Source organism: Erpetoichthys calabaricus, chromosome 3 (genome assembly GCF_900747795.2).
Source record: "Erpetoichthys calabaricus chromosome 3, fErpCal1.3, whole genome shotgun sequence".
NCBI classification, from domain to species: Eukaryota; Metazoa; Chordata; class Cladistia; order Polypteriformes; family Polypteridae; genus Erpetoichthys; species Erpetoichthys calabaricus.
Window position 1 is genome coordinate 18,904,553 of NC_041396.2, and position 22,786 is coordinate 18,927,338.

Genomic DNA, 22,786 nt, shown 5'->3' on the forward strand with positions numbered 1-22,786 from the left:
GGTTTTAATTCAAATCTCTTAGTGCCATGGATTAACTCAGATCTTGAGTAGGTATCCTAAATCTTCACTGCTTACTTTTATTGCAAATAGGGCATTACAAAATCTTTGTGTCAATTAGTTTTTGAGACAGAAAGCAATTTACACTTGAGCAAAGACGATATTAAGAAAAAACAAGACTGTTTCACAAATAAATCTGAAGCCATTATTACCTGGGTGGACAATGAGCCTGACTTCAGTGTAGTCATCAGCCAGGGCCTTCTCCACTGCACACCAGTATGTCTTGGTATCACTCATTTGCAGCTCCTTAATGGTTACGGTGAAAACTGTCACTGAGGTGTTATCATACAGAGAGTATCGGCCCTCCGTCACCAGAGTGTTGGGTTCTGTTGTTTTGATCAGGGCGTTGTTCCATGTCCATCTAACATTAGTCAGGTATTTCTCATTATATTCAAACCCTTTTTTATATCTGCAGTCGATCTTCACACTTCCTCCTTCCACTCCATTTACTTCAATCACTTCAGCATGGCTTGTGATTCCTAAAAATGAAGAGCAAAGAACAATTAAGCCCCACTGAGTCAAACAACATATAATAATATAGAGTGGGCTCCTTCCCACTACAAGACACTCTGCTATCATTTCTTTTATAAAATATAAATTATCTGTGACAATGTCTTACTAGGGCGGCACGGTGGCGCAGTGGGTAGCGCTGCTGCCTCACAGTTGAGAGATCTGGGGACCCGGGTTCACTTCCCGGGTCCTCCCTGCGTGGAGTTTGCATGTTCTCCCCGTGTCTGCGTGGGTTTCCTCCGGGCGCTCCGGTTTCCTCCCACAGTCCAAAGACATGCAGGTTAGGTGGATTGGCGATTCTAAATTGGCCCTAGTGTGTGCTTGGTGTGTGGGTGTGTTTGTGTGTGTCCTGCGGTGATTTGGCACCCTGCCCGGGATTGGTTCCCTGCCTTGTGCCCTGTGTTGGCTGGGATTGGCTCCAGCAGACCCCCGTGACCCTGTGTTCGGATTCAGCGGGTTGGAAAATGGATGGATGGATGGATGTCTTACTAAGCTTTCCCCCAACATATATCAGAAACCATAAAAAAATTACAGAGACAGTAGTACATATTAAAGAACACATTTTTCATTAATATAACATTTCTACCCTAAAATAAAGAGTTTTAATTGGACAAAAAAAGCAAAGAAAGTAAAAAAATATTGAAATACCCTATTCTTGAGATGAATAAGATTGTTTTCCAACATTAAATATTAAACGCATGTATATGTGCTTAGCTGCCCACAAGAGAGAGTGACATCCTGACCTGCAAATGTTCTCTTAATCACTACCTCATTTATATTAATTTGTTGCCTTTTTATTTTTGAACTTTTTAAAAAAAACTTGTCTTCATAAAAGAGAATTGAAATAAGAAAACATATTGAAGTTTCTTATTTGTTTGTTTGAATATTTGATTTTGTAATAATATCTACTGTGTATGTGAGAATGAAATGATTAAAAAGAAGGATGTGAATCAGAATAAACAGTACTGTAGTGTAAAATAAATAAATTGTACAAATGTAAGGCTGTGTGTGTGAGGTTTTACGTGTTGGTTTAGCTCTCCTCTAGTTAGCTACTGTTGAAGCGTCGCAAGAAACATTTGATGTTTTTTAGGAGGAGACAATAAAAAATCCTCTATTGCCTTTCATTTTGAATACAGTCCACCTTAAAGCTTTCAGACACAACAACCAAATCTCTTCTTCTTCTCAAGTCAAGAACAATTTCTGCCTTAACTGTTAATAATTAGCCATTGTTTGTTTATTTTTCAATGTATTCGTTTAATTGTGCATTATACAATATTACATTTGATTTTTAGGTTAAACAGTTGTGTTAAGATGAAAATGAATGATCCCTGATCCACCTTAACAACATCTTTATTTCTTATGGGAGAAGCTGATACATTGATTTGCATTACTGGGTCTTTATATACAATGCGCTGCAAAAGTATTCAGTGTTTGTCCTATTCTGTCAGCATTACATCCTGGAATTCAAATGGATTTATGGGGGGCTAGTTGATTTGCACAACATGCCTACTACTTTGAGTATTTTTATTGTGACACAAAAATAATTAAGACAAAAAACAGAAATCCTAAATGTGCATAAGTATTCAAGTTCAATGGTTGCACTGGTGTCCAGCAATATTCAAATCGTACACACAGATTTTCCATTGGATTGAGGGGTGGGTTTTGACAAAGCCATTCCAAGACATTTCCCTTTAAACCACTCCAGTGTTGCTTCAGCAGTATGTTTAGGGTTATTCATTGTCCTGCTGCAATGTGAACCTTCATCCCAGTCTGAAATCTCTCACAGACTGAGACAGGTTTTCCTCATGAACTGCCCTGTATTTGGTGCCATCCCTCTTTTCTTCAGTCCTGACCAGTGGCGTAGCTTTGGGCAAGGGGGGACATCTGTCCCTGGGCGCAGCATCCAGGGGGCGCCAAATTGATATTACGAAATTTTAGAATGAAATGTTTTCCATTCTTAAATGCACTACAAAATAAATAAAAATATATACCCAACAGACAATAATTTATCCCCTCCACTACTCTAACTTGCTTGACTCCCACCCATAATTATATTTTTGAACTACCATTGTTGTCTTAATTATTTTACTTCGTTCTATCTTTATAAATTCTGCGAAACCTTGAAAATATACGCATAAAAGTGCTTTAAAAAATTAAAATATTTAAAAATTTAAAACTATTTCAAATAAAATACTATTATTTTAAATACATTTTTAAAAATTTTCTTTCCCTTCCCCATTGCATTTTGTCAAACAGGAGGGGGCGCGAAATCTTCAGTTGTCCCCGGACTCTGAAAACCCTACGCCTCTGGTCCTGACCAGTCTTCCTGTCCCCACAGCGTGATGTTGCCACCACTATGCTTCACTGAGGGAATGGTGTTCTCTAAGTGATGGGAAGTGTTGGGTTTGCGCCATACACGTGGTGTTTCCCATGATAGCCAAAAAAAATAAATTTTAGTCCCATCTGACCAGGGAATTTTCTTCATGTGTTTGGGGAGTCCACCACAAGCTGTTAGGCAATCTCCAAGCATGTTTTTCTTTAAGCAATGGCGTTTTTTCTGACCACTCTTCCATCAAGCCCTGCTCTGTGATGTGTATTTCTTAAAGTGGTCCTATGGACAGATACTCTTATCTCTGCTGTGGTTAGTTGCAGCTCCTTCAGTGTTATCCTTGGTGTCTTTGTTGCATCTCTGATTAATGCCCTCCTTGCCCAGTATGCAAGTTTTGGTGGGTGACCTTCTCTTGTTAGGTTTGAAATGGTGTTATCTTTTTTCCATTTTGTTATAATAGATTTAGTGGTACTCTGTGGGATATTCTAAGTTTGGGATATTTGTTTATAACCCAACCCTGATCTTTACTTCTCCACTACTTTGTCTATGACCTGTTTGCCATGCTCCTTGGTCTTCACGTTCCTTGCTTAGTGGTGTTTCAGAGAGTCAGGAGCCTTTCAGATCAGGTCTCTTTATACAGACATCATGTGACACATCATATGACACTTTGATTGCACACAGGTGGACCCTACTCAACTAATAATGTGACTTGTGAAGTTAATTGGTTGGACCAGATCTTACTTAGGGGTTTCACAGCAAAGGGAATGAATACATGTGTACTCACAACTTTTCAGGTTTACATTTTTTTGCATATATATTCAAGATTTTTTTTTCATTCCACTTCAACAATTTAAACTATACAGTTAAGTCCATTACATAAAACCCATGTGAAAATCTATTTTAATTTCCAGATTGTGATACAAAAAATTAGGACAAACACTGAGGGAGATGAATACTTTCACAAGGCAGTGTATATTTATTATATACTGTATACAAATGTCACAATAATTTGTTACTCAAAATTAAGAACACACAGCTGAACAAAACCTGCATGGTGTATGTTTTGAACTCACAAGTTTGAACTTGAATCCAGAAGAATGGATAAACCTACAGTAGGATGAAGGGAGGAGGTCAGGGCAAGGAAGGGAGATTCAAGGTAGTTGGTCTAAATGGCTGCACAGGAGCACATTCTAAGGTGACTCGCTGTGATTCAGTGAAGGCCAATCCCCTGTAACTGGCCTCAGAGAGTTCCCTTTAACAGATGATATTCTCATTAATATGGTAGACCCCAAAGACTAGGGTTTAGGGTATAAAGTGGTATTATATTGGTGGACCAATCATCCCCTGTACTGTAGAAACTACTGGACTCCAACTTCCAGCTGGGTGAGGCGGGACCTTTAAAAGAACATCTGAACTCACTGGTGAAGAAACATCAGGGAGCACTTTGACCCTACAGCTGTGAAGGGCTATCACTACTATGAAATGATTTTGAGGAAATAAAATTGTAGAAGTTATTCCAGCCGTCACTATTAGGGTTTAAAATGCCCACCTTGTGCCAGTTCCCTGGCAGGAAGGAAGGATAACCACATACCAAAGCAAGAGAGAGACAAAGAGAAAAGGGTGAGGAAAATGATACAAAAAGTGAAGAGGAGTAGGGCACAGCTTACACCCTTGAAAGGATCACGTATGAAATAGTATGGAGTCTCTAAAAATATTAAAAATTAACAATTTTATTTATAATTTTTATAGAATAACATGAAAGCCAACTATTTTGTCACATTTCTCAGCTGCCTTTCCACTTCAGTTACACTAAACATGAGTTATCTGTTGTTTTACAAATCAGCACACAAGCTTTTTGTTTTGGTTTTTTTAAGATTTTCTCAATTAAAAACAAAACATTAGTTAACTAGCAAAATACCCGCGCTTCGCAGCGGAGAAGTAGTGTGTTAAAGAGGTTATGTAAACATATATATACATAAACATACTGTATATACATAAATATATACATATACACATCCACATAAATATACATATATCAACATATATATACACATATATATATATATATATATATATATATATATATATATACACACACATGCAGACACATATACATATATATACATATACATATTTGTATATCTACATATATATACACATATATACATATATATACATATTTGTATATCTACATACATACACATATATCTATCTATATATATATATATATATATATATATATATATATATATATATATATATATATATATATATACACACATATATATATACACATACATATATATATATATATATATATATATATAGCTGATTAGCCAGTGGATTCGCTCAGTGAGTGCAAGAGAAAAAAATAAAATGTATGTATAAAATAAGTTAAATTGCCAAATTTATTTTTCCACAAATAAAGAGCACTTACAATAACATAGAAATCAATATAAACAACATTAACATCATTATCATTTGAGAATATGAAGTAATATATAAGAAGCACATTGCATATAAATATAAATTATTAAACATTAAAATGTTCTTCTATAAAACAGTACCGTGGCTATTAGTTTGTCTGTCCAGGATTTTAAATGAGCTGTAGCTCGCAAACCGTTTCACCTATTGACTTGAAATTTGGTACACAGATACTACGTCACGTCTACTATTCGCTTTCCCACACATATGAACACATATATATATATATATATATATATATATATATACACACATACATATACAGACACATACACATATATACATATACATACATAGTGCGTTGCAACATGGGCTGTGATTGTTACATGGGAGGGAGACGACAAATCACAGCTTCCCGCTTTGTAATCGGGCTTGTGATTGCTGCTTTGACGGATGTCCAGATCCCACAGTATTTCCCCTTAGGAGAGGCGTTAGGCAAGTGCAATTGAATAGCGGTGGTGCAAGTTATTACTCTTTTTATCTTTATTTTATTTTATTGTAGAATCAACTCACAGCTGCGCGCACCAGTGCGTGCGTGGCGGATGCGTACGGCTGACGTTTTCATTGTCTACCACCTTCGCTAATCATTGTTGAGGCAGATTGAAGACTTAAGTGCCAGCTTAACTGAAAAATTAAAGAAAACATACTAAGTTTTAAAAGAAATCAGTTTTAACGGGAAAAGATGCCGACGAAAGAAGAGAAGCAGCGGGACGCTAGGGTCAAGAGCTGCTCATTAAGCAGCAAGCGCATCAACCTCTGAGCAAACGAATGGTAAACGTACAGAGAAAGAGGATAAATACTATGAATGGTCATGTCAAGTGTATTCACTCCACGTTATCGTGGAGTGCGCTGTTACTGGTATTTTGATAAAAGAATCTGAATAACATATAAGAATCGTATAAATTATTAAACAGTAAAACATTAACATTTAAGAAGTAAAGATACATTGAGTACTACTGTACTGCTTTCGGGTATAGTACATTTTTTGTTTGCCCATTACATGCATAAATGTATACATTTTTTGGTGTACCTACCCAAGAACACGCGACATGACCCGGCAGTTAAAAATTTATCGCTCCAGCAATTTTAACTCTGTTACAAAGTCATCTAATATGGTATTGCAAAGGGCAGTGGGAGCGTTTCTATAAACTCAATTTAAAGTTACTGTTTACACCGTGCTTTGAAGATGCATAGTATGCGACACGTGTTTCGCCGTAATTGTGTGCTCATCAGGAGTACACAGTTACTGCACTCCCTTACAGGAATCGATCCTCGGACGTAGAGGCAAAGCCCCTAACGTTGTGCCACGGCGTGAGGTTCGTTCATTTGACAGCATGTAGATCGGGGTAATTACATTGCAGGCATTCGTAGTCTGATTCACAATCTGATTGTATGGGTGGTTACCTACCAGGTAACGCTTGTGGTTGGTGAGCAAGTCGGCTAACTTCTGCCACGGTGCCCTCTTTCGTTGCGAGAAGCAGATCATACAATGGTTGAAATAGTTTAATATATATAGCAAAATCACCGCGCTTCGCAGGGGCGAATATGGTATTGCAAACGGCAGCGTTTCTATAAACTTAAAGTTACGGTTTATACCGTGCCTTGTTTCATATTCTTTTCCTACCTTATCAATTGTGTAATGTGTTTTTTGAACAGGTTTGATTAATGCAAGTGATCACTCCTGCTGCGTTCAGTCACTTCACGTGAGCCACTCTCTTGTATGATGTTGCGATGTCCACGGGTTTATTTAATGTTAGCTAAGACCCGACAGTTAAAAGTTTCTCGCTACAGCAATTTTAACTCTGTTACAAAGTGATGCAAACTGTCGTTTATACCTCGTGTCTTCTCATTAAACTTTTATCTCGCGAATATGTTATTGCAATCCGCAGCGGGAGCGTTTCTATAAACTTAATTTAAACTTACGTTTTACACCGTGCTTTGTTTCCCTTATGAACATGCTTGTATGCTTAACTCGCTCCGTCGCCTCCTCCATTACAGTGTATGGACAAAAAATATGTTCCAGTTATGACCATTACGCTTTGAATTTCGAAATGAAACCTGCCTAACTTTTGTAAGTAAGCTGTAAGGAATGAGCCTGCCAAATTTCAGCCTTCCACCTACACGGGAAGTTGGAGAATTAGTGATGAGTGAGTCAGTGAGTCAGTCAGTCAGTCAGTGAGGGCTTTGCCTTTTATTATTATAGATTATTAGTTTCAAGTTATGAGTATTTTATGCTTTATTGTAGTTTTTCTTAATTTTGAATTGTTATTTCTCATGTCTTTGGTTTCCTCTGTGCTGCTGCTCCTTGTTCTTTGTGGGTGGAGCCCAGAGGAGGCGGGGCCACCTTGACATCACCACTCCTGGGCCCTCCCTCTTGGCTATTTATGTGAGCAGAGAAGGCTCAGGAATTGAGGAATCATTCATTTGTTGTGAAGTATTGTGATTATTACTTTATTATTTCTATCTGAATTTATTGTTTTTTAGATTATTTTTTGCCTCTGAACTTTAATTATTCTTTTGGCTTTTGTATAGGGAATTGTTTGATGGGGATTTCCTTTTTAGGCAATTGTTTTGTGCCTTTTTTTTTTTTTTACTTTTTTCTGTATTTTGCTATTTATGCAAATAAATCCTTGGTTTATAAAGATTACTGTTTGCCCTTTTCTATTCAACCTGAGGGTCTATGGTCAACCCTCCTCTTGTGAGGCTTTTGTTATTTTTATTTATGTATTTATTTATTGTTTCATATTTTTGGTTGTTTTGCCAGCACCCCATTTTTGGGCCTACTGTAACTAGTATATGGAGCCAAGCCGAGTTCAGGTGTGCTAACCCCCAGTGAAGTTCCTGGCCTGCATTGATTTATTTGTTTTTTTTGGAGACCTCACAACTCCTAGCAAATTAAACAGGCTGACGCCACTGTGAACGAGTGGGCACCGAGCTGGACAGACCAGCAGGCAGTGAAGAGTAAGCGTAACCCATGGCTGACTGATAAAAAGGAAAACTAGGGGTGTATGATACGCAGAGATACAAGAAACCTTCTCCCTGAATATGGCCTGTGTCTATCATTGGAGTGAATTTGCACAAGTGGAAATAAAAATATAATTTACAACTTTTATGATTATAGGATTAAAATGGGGGGGGGGGGGCATTAAAAAAGTCTGTCCACATTAACAATATTTTACTTGTTTCATTTATTAAATAGTTTAAAAAAAAAGAAATAAGAATCCAAAAGTTTTAATAACAAAATAAATATATCAAATATTCAAATTAAGAAATAAGGATTTTTTTTCCTACATCAGTTCTCTTTCATGAAGCAAAACACAGAAGTACAGTATGTCTGGTTCATTATTTTGTGTAGGATGAAGTGCCATCCAGGGAGTGTGGAGGCAATTACTGGAACTTGAGCAGATCACATGTTTCTGAACACCTCTGAATTCATTGTGCCACAACTGTCAGCAGTTCCATAATCCATGAAGAGAAGTTTGCCAGGACCTGTGACAGCCATACAGGCCCAGACCATAACACCCCGCCATCATGTTTAACAGATGAGGTGGTCTGCTTTGGATCTTGGGCAGTTCTTTTTGGTCTCCACACTTTGCTGTTACCATCACTCTGATGCAGGTTCATCATTGTCTCGTCTGTCCACAATACCTTTTTCTAGAATTCTGCATTCTCTTTGAAGTCCCTTTACACAAACTGCAACCTGGCCTTGTTTTTGTGGCTAACTAGTGCTTTGCATCTTGTAGTGAGGCCTCTGTGTTTCTGTTCACGAAGTCTCCTGCTGATAGTCGTCTCTGACACACACATATCGGCCACCTGAAGTCTGTTTCTGATCTGTCGGACAGGCGTGTGGGGCTTTTACTTACCATAGTGAAGATTCTTCTGTCATCAGCAGTGGAGGTCTTCCTTGGCCTACCAGTCCCTGTGTCATAACTGAGCTCACCAGTGTGTTCTTTCTTCTTCATGATATTCCAGACAGTTGATTTCGGTCATCTTAAGGTTTTACCGATGTCTGCAATGGTTTTATTCTTGTTTTTCAGTCTCATAATGGCTTCTTTGACTTTTACTGGCACAGCTCTCATCTATTTATCAGTTAGATAGATAGATAGATAGATAGATAGATAGATAGATAGATAGATAGATAGATAGATAGATAGATAGATAGATAGATAGATAGATAGATAGATAGATAGATAGATAGATAGATAGATAGATACTTTATTAATCCCAAGGGGAAATTCACATATTCCAGCAGCAGCATACTGATAAAGAAACAATATTAAATTAAAGAGAACAATCTCCTCAGTCTGTCAGTGGAGCAGGACGGTGACAGCAGCCTGTCGCTGAAGCTGCTCCTCTGTCTGGAGATGATCCTGTTCAGTGGATGCGGTGGATTCTCCATGATTGACAGGAGTCTGCTCAGCGCCCGTCGCTTTGTCACAGATGTCAAACTGTCCAGCTCCATGCCTACAATGGAGCCTGCCTTCCTCACCAGTTTGTCCAGGTGTGAGACGTCCCTCTTCTTTATGCTGCCTCCCCAGCACACCACTGCGTAGAAGAGGGCGCTCGCCACAACCGTCTGATAGAACATCTGCAGCATCTTATTGCAGATGTTGAAGAACGCCAGCCTTCTAAGGAAGTATAGTCGGCTCTGTCCTCTCTTGCACAGCGCATCAGTATTGGCAGTCCAGTCCAATTTATCACCCAGCTGCATTAGTGCCTTTCATATCTATCTATCTATCTATCTATCTATCTATCTATCTATCTATCTATCTATCTATCTATCTATCTATCTATCTATCTATTATATAGTGCCTTTCATATAAATCTATCTATCAGTTATAAAAAAACAGGAATTCATGTAGGGGGACATATGGAGATTGATAATATTAATTATTGATACACCAAAGCCTAGCAGCATCTGAAAACCTGGAAAGCGAATAAAGGAAAGAAGGAGGCCTGGAGGAATGAGGGAGAGATTATTCCAGTGGGGCAGCCACATTCTGAATGATCTGAAATAGTCAGACTGAGAGACAACCAAAGCCTGAACAAGCTAAGCGAGTCGGCTGACATAACATGTGACGAGGACAGGGTGGCAGTATCAGAGTGGCTGAGGTGGTGGAGAAACAGAAAGTACACAAGCAGTAATATCAGGGCTCTTATCACTGAAAAAAAAATAGTGAAGCAGAAGTAACTGACTGTTCAGCCGTTCACATTATACTGTAATTTACCCTTTTGCATGTTTTGTCAAATGAAGATGTTACTTTAAGGGAACTAAAGACTTGGACATTTTGTCTGCACATAAGTAATAACAAAAGTGCCAGGAGGAAATAAAGAATGAAAGCAGACAGCTTACTGTGGTCAGAAGATGTGCACCAACAGAGACACACACACTGAAGTGTGACACCAAGATGCATTTTTGTGAATCATGAGTGACAGGTGTAGCTGTTGGTTTGCTTAAAAACCACAGAGTGAAGAAGGTGCTTTGTTACTGGAATTTAAAACTAATCACAGCTACAATAGCGAGCACTGCTTTTATATTCTATAGGTGAATGTGGCCTTAGAGTTGTACAGCTCAGGGATGCCTGTATTCTATAACAGCAACTGCAGAGTTTGACTGATGTGTGTGTGTGTGTGTGTGTGTGTGTGTGTGTGTGCATGTGCATGTCTGCACCGATAGACCTACAATGACAGTGTAGCCCGTGCATTTAATAAAGAGTGAAGCATTTATGTTATAATATTAAGGGCCGATTTTGTGTTATAAAAGTGAGTGTCTGAGTGCAGGTGAGTGGAGTGTGTGTATTCAAACAGTGAATGTAGCATTAGAACTATAATAATAATAATCTTTACATTTATATATTGCTTTTCTCACTACTCAAAGCGCTTTTCATAGTGAGTGAGGAGCCACTTTAGCCACCATTTATGTGCAGCGCCCACCTGAATGATGCAACGGCAGCGTTTTTTGTGCCAGTACACTCACCACACATGAGCTGTTAGGTGATCAAGAGGTGACAGGAACAGGCAATTAATGACAGAAGATCATTAGGGGGCCAGAATGACAAGGCTGTGGTTGAGCAATTTAGCCTGGACATCGGGATACACCAGACTGCAAGCCTGCAATGTCACAAACAAAATGCCATCTAGTTCGGCTATGGCAAGCAGTCCTTTTAAGGATGGAGGCCCATGTAAAAGAGCAAAGTAAAGATCAGAGAATCCATGCTGGCACTCGGCGCTACAATACTCTTGAGTTATACACTCACTGAGCACTTTAGGGACTTTCAAAACTCAACTTCATGTTTCTTCAGAAGAATTAGGTGGATAGGACTGGCGAGCTTTGTTAGGTTGAATGGCCTGTTTTCATCCAGATTTTTGTAACGTTTTGTATTGTTCTAATATTAGGAACATTTGTACGCCTGCTTATCCATACTATTCTGTAATCAGCCAATCATGTGGCAACAGCACAATGCCTACAATCCTAGTGAGGAGCTTCAGTTAACGCTCACGTCAAACATCAGAATGTGAGCTCTGTGATGTCAACCTGTAAGAGCCATTCCTAGAATGTTTAATGTTAATGTTAGAATTGCTTAATTTCAATAATAGAATATTTGTTTCTTATAGTTACTTAGAATATGGTATAATCTTTTAACATCTGTCAAGTTAACATGAAATAGAACTTCCTTTGCTATACCTATAAAAACACAGTGTTAATTCAGCCTGTTAGGAAATGATCTCACTTCTAGAAGCAAGGACAGTTAGATATTTAAGTTTGCAAGCAGCAGTGTAAGTAAAACTCATACTAGTGTTTGCTTAAGTAGAATACAATACAATTTTTTTATAGCCATTAGAATATAGTATAGTCTTTTACCTCTCGTAAGTTAACATGAGATAGAACTTTCTAGCTATATCTGAAACACAGTGTGTTAACTGAGTCAGTGTGTTTGGAAATAGTCTCATAGCTAGCATGGACTGAAGGACCCATTTGCAGTTTGTAGATGGGATAAGCATACACTTTTCTGACCATTTAGAAATGGTTCAACTGTATAAGCACTGCAAGATGCTGAAAAATGAGTTCATGGTTTTGTTTTCATTTGGCTAGATTACTGTAATGCACTTCTCTCAGGACCACCCAAAAAAAGACATTAATTGATTGCAACGAGTGCAGAATGCAGCTGCCAGAATCTTAACCAGGAAAAGAAAATCACCCCAGTCTTAGCGTCATTACACTGGTTACCTGTGCCATTTAGAATTAACTTTAAAATACTACTGATGGTTTACAAAGCCTTCAATCATCTGCTCCATCCTATATTTCAGAATGCCTTTCACCTTACACTACAAATCGTAACCTTAGATCTTCAAATGAGGGTCTGCTTAGAATTAAAAGAAGTGGTGAGACGGCCTTCTGCTGTTATGCACCTCAAATCTGGAATAGCTGACTGATAGAAATTCACCAGGATGATACGGTGGAGCACTTTAAACAAACTGAAACTAAAAACTCATTATTTAAACATGGCTTTCTCATGGCTTCATTTTAGTTTAATCCTGATATCCTGTATATTCATTTAATTATCATTATCATTCATGGTGGCTCCGCAATCCATATTAATTCCTACTTTCTCTGCTGTTCTTTTTCTGGTTTTCTGTGGTGGTGATCTGCGCCACCACCACCTGATCAAAGCACCGTGATGTCCCTACATTGATGGAAGGAAGGCCAGATGACCAGCATCATCAAGTTCTTCCATGTGAAACCTGAAAACCATGAGGTCTGATTGAGATCACTGATGTTAGGTAGAATGCCTAAAAGGGGGCTGGGTGGTCTCGTGGCCTCGGAACTCCTGCAGATTTTGTTTTTTACTCCAGCCGTCTGGAGTTTTTTTTTTTTTTTCCTTACTTTTTATTCTATGTTAATTAGTATTGCCTTAATTAGTATTCTCTTTCTTCATCCTGTAAAACACTTTGAGCTACATCATTTGTATGAAAATATACTATAGAAATAAGTGTTGTTGTTGTTGTTAAAGAATGAAACAAGACATATGATCTTCAAACAAGAACTTTTTTCTCTATTTTTGTGTGAACTGTTTTACTTTGATTTTAAAAATGAAGATATTTTGTCTGTGGAATCAATTCAATGTGTCAAGCTATTTCCAGAATCCCATGAAGCAAATTAAAGCCGCAGAACTTTGGTAGCTTTGGGTAAACGCAGCTACAAGCAGATTGGCATACAGTTTTCTGACCGTTTTGATATGAACATTTGAAATAGTGTGGCATACATTTTGTCTCTGCCCCATAAAAGGTGCTATAGAGACTCTTCAGACTGACGCCAAAGGGTGTCAATTGCTGTTTCTCTGATAACCTAAGTACATCTATGGACACTCCACAAGGTTGATGTTTATCTCCTCTTTTGCTTATCCGGTATGCAAATGACTGCAGGAGTTTACACAAAAATAGACTCATCCTGAAATCTGCAGACAACTCCGTCACTGTGAGTCTTTTAGAAGATAAGGAAGACAGCTTTGGTCCTGTTGTCAGTGAGTTTGTACAATGGTGGGATCACTATAATTTATGACTTAATATTTCAAATACAAAAGATATGGTTGTAGATTTCAGGTGCTCTCCACCCTCCGCTGTCTCTGCTTTAATTAAAGGGGCGACTGTGAAAATGGCAGAGCAATACAAATATCTGGGACCAATCATTGATAACAAACTAAACTTCGATCTTAACACAGCGTAAATCTGTAAGAAGGGCATTCACGACTTTTCTTTCTTAGGAAACTCAACTGTTTTAAAGTAGACAGAAACATAATGATAGTTTTTAAGAAGTACTATATTGAATCCATTGTTACATTTGCCTTTATCTGTTGGTTTAGCAAACTCAACAACTAAGAGTATACCTGTAAATCACCTTAACAACATTATGAAAATTTACAGTAAAATTATTAGTTCACAGCAGATCCATCTCACTGAAATGTATTGCAAACAGGTCAGAAAGAAAGCCAACTCAGTTCTGTCAGACAGACGCCATCCTTTTTGTTGTAAATTCCAGCTGTTGCCATCAGGCTGCAGATTTAGGCTTCCAAAGGTAAAGATCAATAGGTTTAAGAACTCTTTTATTTGTAGAGTGTCACACACGTGCGCATGGGAGGCAGCTAAAGGGCTCGGGGGAAGACAGTTCTGAGGCATGCCGGGATGTGGCAGAGTGCACTGATTCTTTTTTTCCCTTGCCTGTAGACCATTCCCGGGAGATCTCACCTGGCTCTCATGACGTCACTTCCGGGACCGAGCCAATGGAAGAAGACCTTACCGGCTCCAGCCCCTGTGATGTCACCTCCGGGCTTGAACCAATGGCAGATGATCCTGAGCCAGACCCATATGACCTCACTTCCTATATTCCCCTTTAAAAGTCTAACCATTTCCTCTATGTGTCAGTCTTGTTGTGGACTAGGTTGTAAGCACATCAGTGCTCTATATTTTGCATTTTCGACTTTGCAGCCAGGATACCTCATTATACGGGTGGCTGCCCCAAACCTTTATCTGTGTGATGTCTCGTTATTGCGACAAGAGATATTTAAATTCTGTTACTTGTAGGGATGTTGCTAAATTATTTTATGCTCTGTTGACAGTAATTATTCTTCTTTGTATTGATTCTTGAGTGTGTGTGTAAGCAATGACGTTGGTTGTCAAATGTCGTGTCTTTGTTTAACTATTGGATTTCTGTAACATTGTCTTCTGTTTTTGTACTGGTGGTGGATTTTAGGAGGCCCAGGCCCCTCATGGACCCCGTGATCATCAGAGGTGACTGTGTGCAGAGGGTGAGAGACCTATAAATACCTGGGAGTGCAGCTGGATGATAAATTGGACTGGACTGCCAATACTGATGCTCTGTGCAAGAGAGGACAGAGCCGACTATACTTCCTTAGAAGGCTGGCGTCCTTCAACATCTGCAATAAGATGCTGCAGATGTTCTATCAGACGGTTGTGGCGAGCGCCCTCTTCTACGCAGTGGTGTGCTGGGGAGGCAGCATAAAGAAGAGGGATTCCTTACGCCTGGACAAACTGGTGAAGAAGGTAGGCTCTATTGTTGGCATGGAGCTGGACAGTCTGACATCTGTGGCAGAGCAATGGGCGCTGAGCAGACTCCTGTCAATCATGGAGAATCCACTGAACAGGATCATCTCCAGACAGAGGAGCAGCTTCAGCGACAGACTGCTGTCACCGTCCTGCTCCACTGACAGACTGAGGAGATCGTTCCTCCCTCAAACTATGTGACTCTTCAATTCCACCTGGGGGGGTAAACGTTAACATTATTCAAAGTTATTGTCTGTTTTTACCTACATTTTTATTACTCTTTAATTAGTGTTTTTTTGTATCAGTATGCTGCTGCTGGAGTATGTGAATTTCCCCTTGGGATTAATAAAGTATCTATCTATCTATCTATCTATCTATCTATCTATCTATCTATCTATCTATCTATCTATCTATCTATCTATCTATCTATCTATCTGTCTGTCTGTCTGTCTGTCTGTCTGTCTGTCTGTCTGTCTGTCTATCTATCCTGCTGCAAACAAAATTCCCCCTGGGATAATAAAGTCTGTCTAAACCTAAACCTAAACCTAAAGCAGGACCAGTTTTGGGGACCAAAAAAGCCATCAACATGAAGGTTATAGAAAAAAAAACTTATTTATTTGGATCCAGAACAGGTAACATATTTAGAACAAGAAGTTCTGTATTCACTGAGTGGTATCATCTATTCTTACATTTTGCATTGTAATTTGTACTGTTGTGTTATATTTCCAAGGTGGCCATGACAGATGGCCATTTGGCTCTGTGAAGAGGATTACTTGTGTTCTGTTTTGTGTGTTGTATTTACCCCATTTTTGTGACACCCATTGCATCTCCACCCTACCTGTAAGAGGGTCTCTCTCTGAATTGCCTTTCTCAAGTTTTTTTTATCCTGTACGGTTTGGGAGGTTTTTTCTTTCTCTTGGGGGCTTGACAATTAAACAGAGCCTGTTAAAGCCAATTGAGGAACTGCTTGGGTGAATTTGGGCTCTACAAGAAATAAATTGTTGTTGTTGTTGTAACATACAGATGATAACAGATTTCTCATAAGCCAGCTTGTTCCTGACTTTCAAAAGATTCTTAATGCATACAGTCACACAGAGTCTCAGTTCAGGTTTTCTTGATCTGTCATATCTTGCTAGGCAGCCTACTAGTCATTTTGTCCACATATCAGGAACCTTTTGAAAGCACAAAGAAGCAATTTTAATATGCCAAGAACCCTTTGCATAATAAAATGGTTCTTTTTCAAGCAAGAGTTATATGAGGTATCACACAGCCAAGAAAAATATCATTAAGGAAACATTATTTGTTAGAGTGGTGGTAGCCTGCATGAAAGTACAAAGGAACAAACAGCTGGGAGTATGTGGCAGTGGGTGGGTACAGCACCACGCCAGATGCCAACAGTCCTTTTTAGGGTCCACTCTCCAACAACAAGCATTAAGAAGCTAATTCCGTTCCTCCATTTCCCACACTACTGGATCGTTACAACATGTTGCACAAAAGCACAGATACATAAAACAACATGACAATTCAAAATCGCACTCATGCTCTGTAATTTATCCCGTAAGCCTTTGTACAGTAAACATCACTTTGAGATCAGGAAGAAACGGACGTGAATTAGAGACCAGAGTTACTGCAGAAGGAAAGAAACTCTTGATATGGCTGGCGATTCTTGGTTTGAATGACCAGTAATGCTTCAGTTATGATAATAACTCAAAGACATGGTAAGCAGGTTGAGTGTATTCTCTAATTATATTTCCAGCCTATTTCCTTACCCATGATGTGTGCAGATCCTCAAACAAAAGTCCAATTTTGCGCCTACAGTCTTTTCTTTTCACACTGCACTTGATAGATAGATAGACAGATAGATAGATAGATAGATAGATAGATAGATAGATAGATAGATAGATAGATAGATAGATAGATAGATAGATAGATAGATAGATAGATAGATAGATAGATAGATAGATAGATAGATAGATAGATAGATAGATAGATACTTTATTAATCCCAGGGGGAAATTCACAATTTATGTTTTGAGTGAGCAAATGCAGTGCCATACCAGACTGTGATAGAGAAAGTGAGGAAGCTTTTTATAGCAATGTCATATCGCTGAACCAGAATGCACTGGGACAGGCTAATTAATCTCTTTAGGCTGATGGTGAAATAACATATACTGCTGAGCTATGAGGAAGCAACAAAAATATACGATCAAAGTGAAGCATATGATATTATTGATCTTGACGTTCAGAAAGTACTTCATAAGGCGCCACATGCGAGGCTGGGCGTCAAACTAAAAGAAGTGGCAGTTCAGGGTGTGGTGTGTAGATGGGTGCAGAATTGGCTCAGACACCGGAAACAGAGGGTGATGACGGGCAGAGTGGTGGCTCTGTGGCTAAGGATCTGTGCTGGTATCCAGAAGGTTGCCAGTTCGAATCTCCATCACTGCCAAAAGATATCCTACTCTGCTGGGCCCTTGAGCAAGACCCTTAACCTGTAATTACTCCAGGGGTGCTGTACAATGGCTGACCCTGTGTTCTGACCCCAAGGGATATGCGAAAACTAACAAATTCCTAATACAAGAAATTGTAAAAGGTGAAATAAAGAACAAACAAACAATGAGTGTGTGAGGAACCTTCTCAGAATTGGCCAATGTTAAGAGTGGTGTCCAGTAGGGGTCAGTGCTGGAGCCACTGCTACTTTTAATATATATGAATGGTTTGGATAGGAATATACGTAACAAGCTGGTTAAGTGTGATGATGACACCAAGCTAGGTGGATTGGCAGAAAATCTGGAATCCGTTATATCATCACAGAGGGACTTGGACAGCAGACAGGCTCGGGCAGATTTGTGGCAGATGAAATTTAATGTCAGTAAATGGAAAGGATTACATGTAGGAAGTAAAAATGTGAGGTTTGAATACACAATGGGAGGTCTGTAAATTGAGAATACACCTTATAAGAAGGATTTAGGAGTCATAGTAGACTCAACACTATCGACTTCCAGACAGTATTCAGAAGCCATTAACAATGCTATATAGCGCCTTAATGTGTGGAGTACAAGTCACAGGAGGTTCTGCTCAAGTTTTATAACACACTGGTGAGGCTTCATCTGGAGTCCTGTGTGCAGTTTTGGTCTCCAGGATACAAAAAGGACATAACAGCACTAGAAAAAGTCCAGAGAAGAGCAACTAGGCTGATTAGAGGACTACAGGGGGTGAGTTATGAGGAAAGATTAAAAGAGCTGAGCCTTAACAGTTTAAGCTGATTGAAATGTTTAAAATTATGATGGGAATTGGTCCAGTGGATCGAGAAGGTGACTTTAAAATGAGTTCATCAAGAACACAGGGACACAGTTGGAGACTTGTGAAGGGTAAATTTCGCGCAATCATTGGAGGTTTTTCTTTACACAAAGAATGACAGACACTTGGAATAAGCGACCAAGTAGTGTGGTAGACAAAAAGACTTTAGGGGCTTTCAGAACTCGACATGATGTTTTTCTGGAAGAATTAAGTGGATAGGACTTGTGAGCTTTGTTGGGCTGAATGGCCTGTTCTCGTCTAGAGTGTTCTTATGTTCTTCTTTGTGTTAGTCCATTCCCTCTTCTATGTAGGGTCGATATGCTTGATCAGCCTTCTCTATACAGTTCGGTCCTGCACCCTCCCCAGTCAGGCCCTTTTTCTTCAGATATTCATTTACTTTCTCTATCCACCTCTGCTTTTGCCTCCCTCGCCTTATCTTCACTCTGTACTTCTATTCCCATCATTCTTTTGCCCACATATTCATTGTCTCTCCTCACCACATGTCCATACCACATCAACCTGCTTTCCTATACTTTCTTTAATATCTCTCCCACTTTTGTTGTACCTCTGATGGTCTCATTTCTAATTCTATCCTTTTTTGTAACTCCATGCATCCATCTCAACATTCTCATTTCTGCTACATCCAACTTCTTCTCCTGCACTCCCTTTACTGCCCACATCTCAGCTTCATACATCATTGGTGTTCTTACTACTGACTTATAATCCTTACCTTTAATGTTCCTCATTATGCCTTCTTTGAATTTCATTGTCACAGCTCTTACTTATTTACAGTGCTCTCCATAATGTTTGGGACAAAGACACATTTTTACTTGATAGGCATCCATACATGCTCAAGCCATAACACCTCCAGCACCATGTTTAACAGATAAGGTGGTCTGCTTTGGATCTCCATCAGTTCATTTTGATCTCCACACTTTGCTCTTTCCAGCACTCTGATGCAGGTTCATCTTTGCAATTCATAGACATCACCAGGTGCTGAGGATCTTCTCTGGTGATGCTCTGCCAAGCTTCTAATGCAGCCATCTTCAGCTCCTGCTTCTTTTGGGGGCTTGTGCCCTTAAGTTTTCTCTTCAGCATATGGAAGAACTGCTCAATTGGATTTAAATCAGTTGACTGGCTTGGCCATTCAAGAATTTTCCATTTTTTAGCTTTGACAAACTCCAGTGTTGCCTAATTAGTATGTTTGGATCATCATCTTGTTGTAGGATGAAGAGCTGTCCAGGGAGTTTGAAAGCATTTAATGGAACTTGAGCACATCAGATGTTTCTGAACACCTCAGAATTCATTGTGCCACTTCCGTCAGCAGTTCCATCATCAATGAAGAGAAGTGTGACAGGACCTGTGACAGCCATACATGCCCAAGCCATATGTGATGTTCCTGCTGTGTTCAGTAGAGGGCAGTAGTGATGGAGGAGGAGAGGAAGTGAGGGGGAGGATCGTTGGATGTGGTTGGAGTTTGGAAATCAAAAAGGATTTAATGAAACGAGACTACGTGCTGTTTGTACTGGCTGAATACACAACACCATAACACCCCATCACCATGTTTAACAGATGAGGTCATCTGCTTTGGATCTTGGGCAGTCCTTTGTCATCTCCACACTTTGCTCTTGCCATCACTCTGATGCAGGTTCTTCTTTGTCTCTTCAGTCCACAAGACCTTTCTCTAGAATTCTGCAGGCTCTTTTAAGTCCCTTTTTCACAAACTGTAACCTGGCCATCCTGTTTTTGTGGCTAACTAGTAGTCAGCATCTTGCAGTGTGTCCTCTGTGTTTCTGTTCATGAAGTTTTCTGCAGTCGTCTCTGTCACATCCTCATCTGCCTCCTGAAGACCATTTCTGATCTGTCGGACAGGCATTGGGGGCTTTTTCTTTACCATAGTGGGGATTCTTCTGCCATCAGCAGTCAAAGTCTTCCTTGGCCTACCAGTCTCTTTATGATGACTGAGCTCACCAGTGTGTTCTTTCCTTCTTCATGATATCCCAGACAGTTGATTTTGGTAATCCTAAGGTTTTACTGATATCTCTAATGGCTTTATTCTTGTTTTTTAGTCTCCTAATGACTTCTTTGACTTCCATTGGCACAGCTCTTGTCCTCATGTTGAACAGTGGCAACTACAAATTCCAAAGGGCAGAAGCAGGCTGAGGTATCTTATGAAGCAATGAAACCCACCTGAGGAATCACAAACACCTGGAACATGAACTGTCCCAAACATTATGGTGCCCTGCAATGGGGTGAACCAGTAAAAAAAAAAGTGTGGTGTGACCGAAATATCCACAAATCCCCTAAATAAAAGCAATGTGCACATTTTAAACTGTGGAGAAGAGGGATCAATCAAGGAAAAAAAAACAGATCTTTATCCCAAACATTATGGAGGTCACTGTAAAACAGAAACACCTAACTGTAACTTGTTTTACTTGAAGTGAGCCACCCATCAGCCACTTAACGTCATTTCCCAGTTCTGCAACAAGAGGGTTTAGCCACACACTAAGGGTCACAACACCTTTACCCTTAGGCTGAGCTGCCTGACTGGAAATGAGCATTGCGGTGAAATGTTGAGACATTTTTAAAATATGTTTGTCTGTTTTCATTTCCTGTTTTTTCTTGCCTCATCACCAAGAAAGAAATTCCATCCTTGAGAAGTGTCACCTTATGAATGAAAGTATGAACAGATCCACTATGGCCGAGTGTGAGTGTATGTGCCCTGTGATGGACCGGTGCCTTAGTCGTTAACGTTGTTACTCAATCTCAGCTCAACGTCACCTTTGGCCCAAAGCCTGTTTGTTTTATCTGGTCCTTGTCCTGCTCCATTGCCCTGTTAACACTCAGAGCCTTGTATTATTTTATGGGTTGCTCCACTTTTTGCTGCCTATGCTATAAACTTTTTCACATTTGTGGAGTGGAAAAGGTGGATAATTTCTGTTAATACTATAGACATGCCAATTTTGTTTTATATATAATTAAACTTATTAATATTGTTGTCCAGCTTACTTCTGGACAGTTAGGTATAAATTTAAACATTCTGTAATTATGCTTATTAGTCGTGACAGTGGTTCACCGACAAATGCGCGATAGACAAAAACGCGCTGACAAATGCACGATAATTAGTAGTATAAAAGCATAAAAAGTTCTACTTAAATATGTTTGTAAAACTTAATTTAGATGTCAATATTATGAGATATGAGAAATAAAACATTTTGCTATATATTACATGATACCTAGCTACATATTAGTGGGTCAACACAGTCAATAGGCTTTCCACAGCTTGTTGATACAGAGATTTTTATTTTCGCGATTCTGTCGGCGCGATTTTGTCGGCACGTATTTGTCGAAAATCAGTTCGCGGTTTTGTCGTCGCGCATTTGTCGGGCACGCATTAGTCGGTGCGCATTTGTCGAAAATCAGTTTGCGGTTTTGTCGTCGCACATTTGTCGGGCGCGCATTTGTCGGCGCGCATTTGTCCATCACATATTTGTCGGGTAACACGTGACAGCAGAGAGTTGGTGACATGTTGCAAGTATTTAGCACACATAAGTAGGAATTTCAGCGTACTCCGTATGACAGCAACAACTCAATAAATGTATAAAGCTGGCAGGATGGACTCTGCACTCTTGAAGTTCTGTACTGGAATAATTTAACTTCAGTATTTGGATGAATGGTTTCAAGTTCAGGGTTCATGCCTGAAGAGAAACGAAGCAAATACATGGGGACTCGCCACTGTATCTGCTTTATCCACAGCTTTGAATTACCTGACCCAGAAAATGACCGGTGACTCCCAACTTACTCTGCAAACGTCTCCTCTTGGAAAGGGACACCGGTAATCCCACGTGTATGAGTGAGATGTCAGCGATGTTCCAGTAATTTTCTGACATTCTACAGCATTGAGATCAGAGAGGTGCATGTGATGTTACTTATCTGGATTTTTGATAAGGTCCCACATGAGAGGTTAAAAGAAGCGAGAGATCAAAAAACGAGTGGGCAGATGAGGGCAAAATAGTCTCAGATAGAGGAAATGAATGATTAATGGTGAGAG

General features: G+C 39.4%; 1 protein-coding gene across 6 annotated transcripts in view; it reads right to left on the minus strand.

Annotated features, from left to right (window-relative positions):
- The window catches only part of LOC114647780 (uncharacterized), a 199,827-nt gene that overhangs the window by 102,490 nt on the left and 74,551 nt on the right, over nucleotides 1–22,786 (minus strand). For all 6 annotated transcript variants that reach the window (XM_051924450.1, XM_051924449.1, XM_051924451.1 and 3 more), the window contains one exon: nucleotides 210–536. In XM_051924450.1, coding sequence (XP_051780410.1) covers nucleotides 210–536 — 327 coding nt within the window. The remainder of the gene's footprint in view (nucleotides 1–209; nucleotides 537–22,786) is intronic.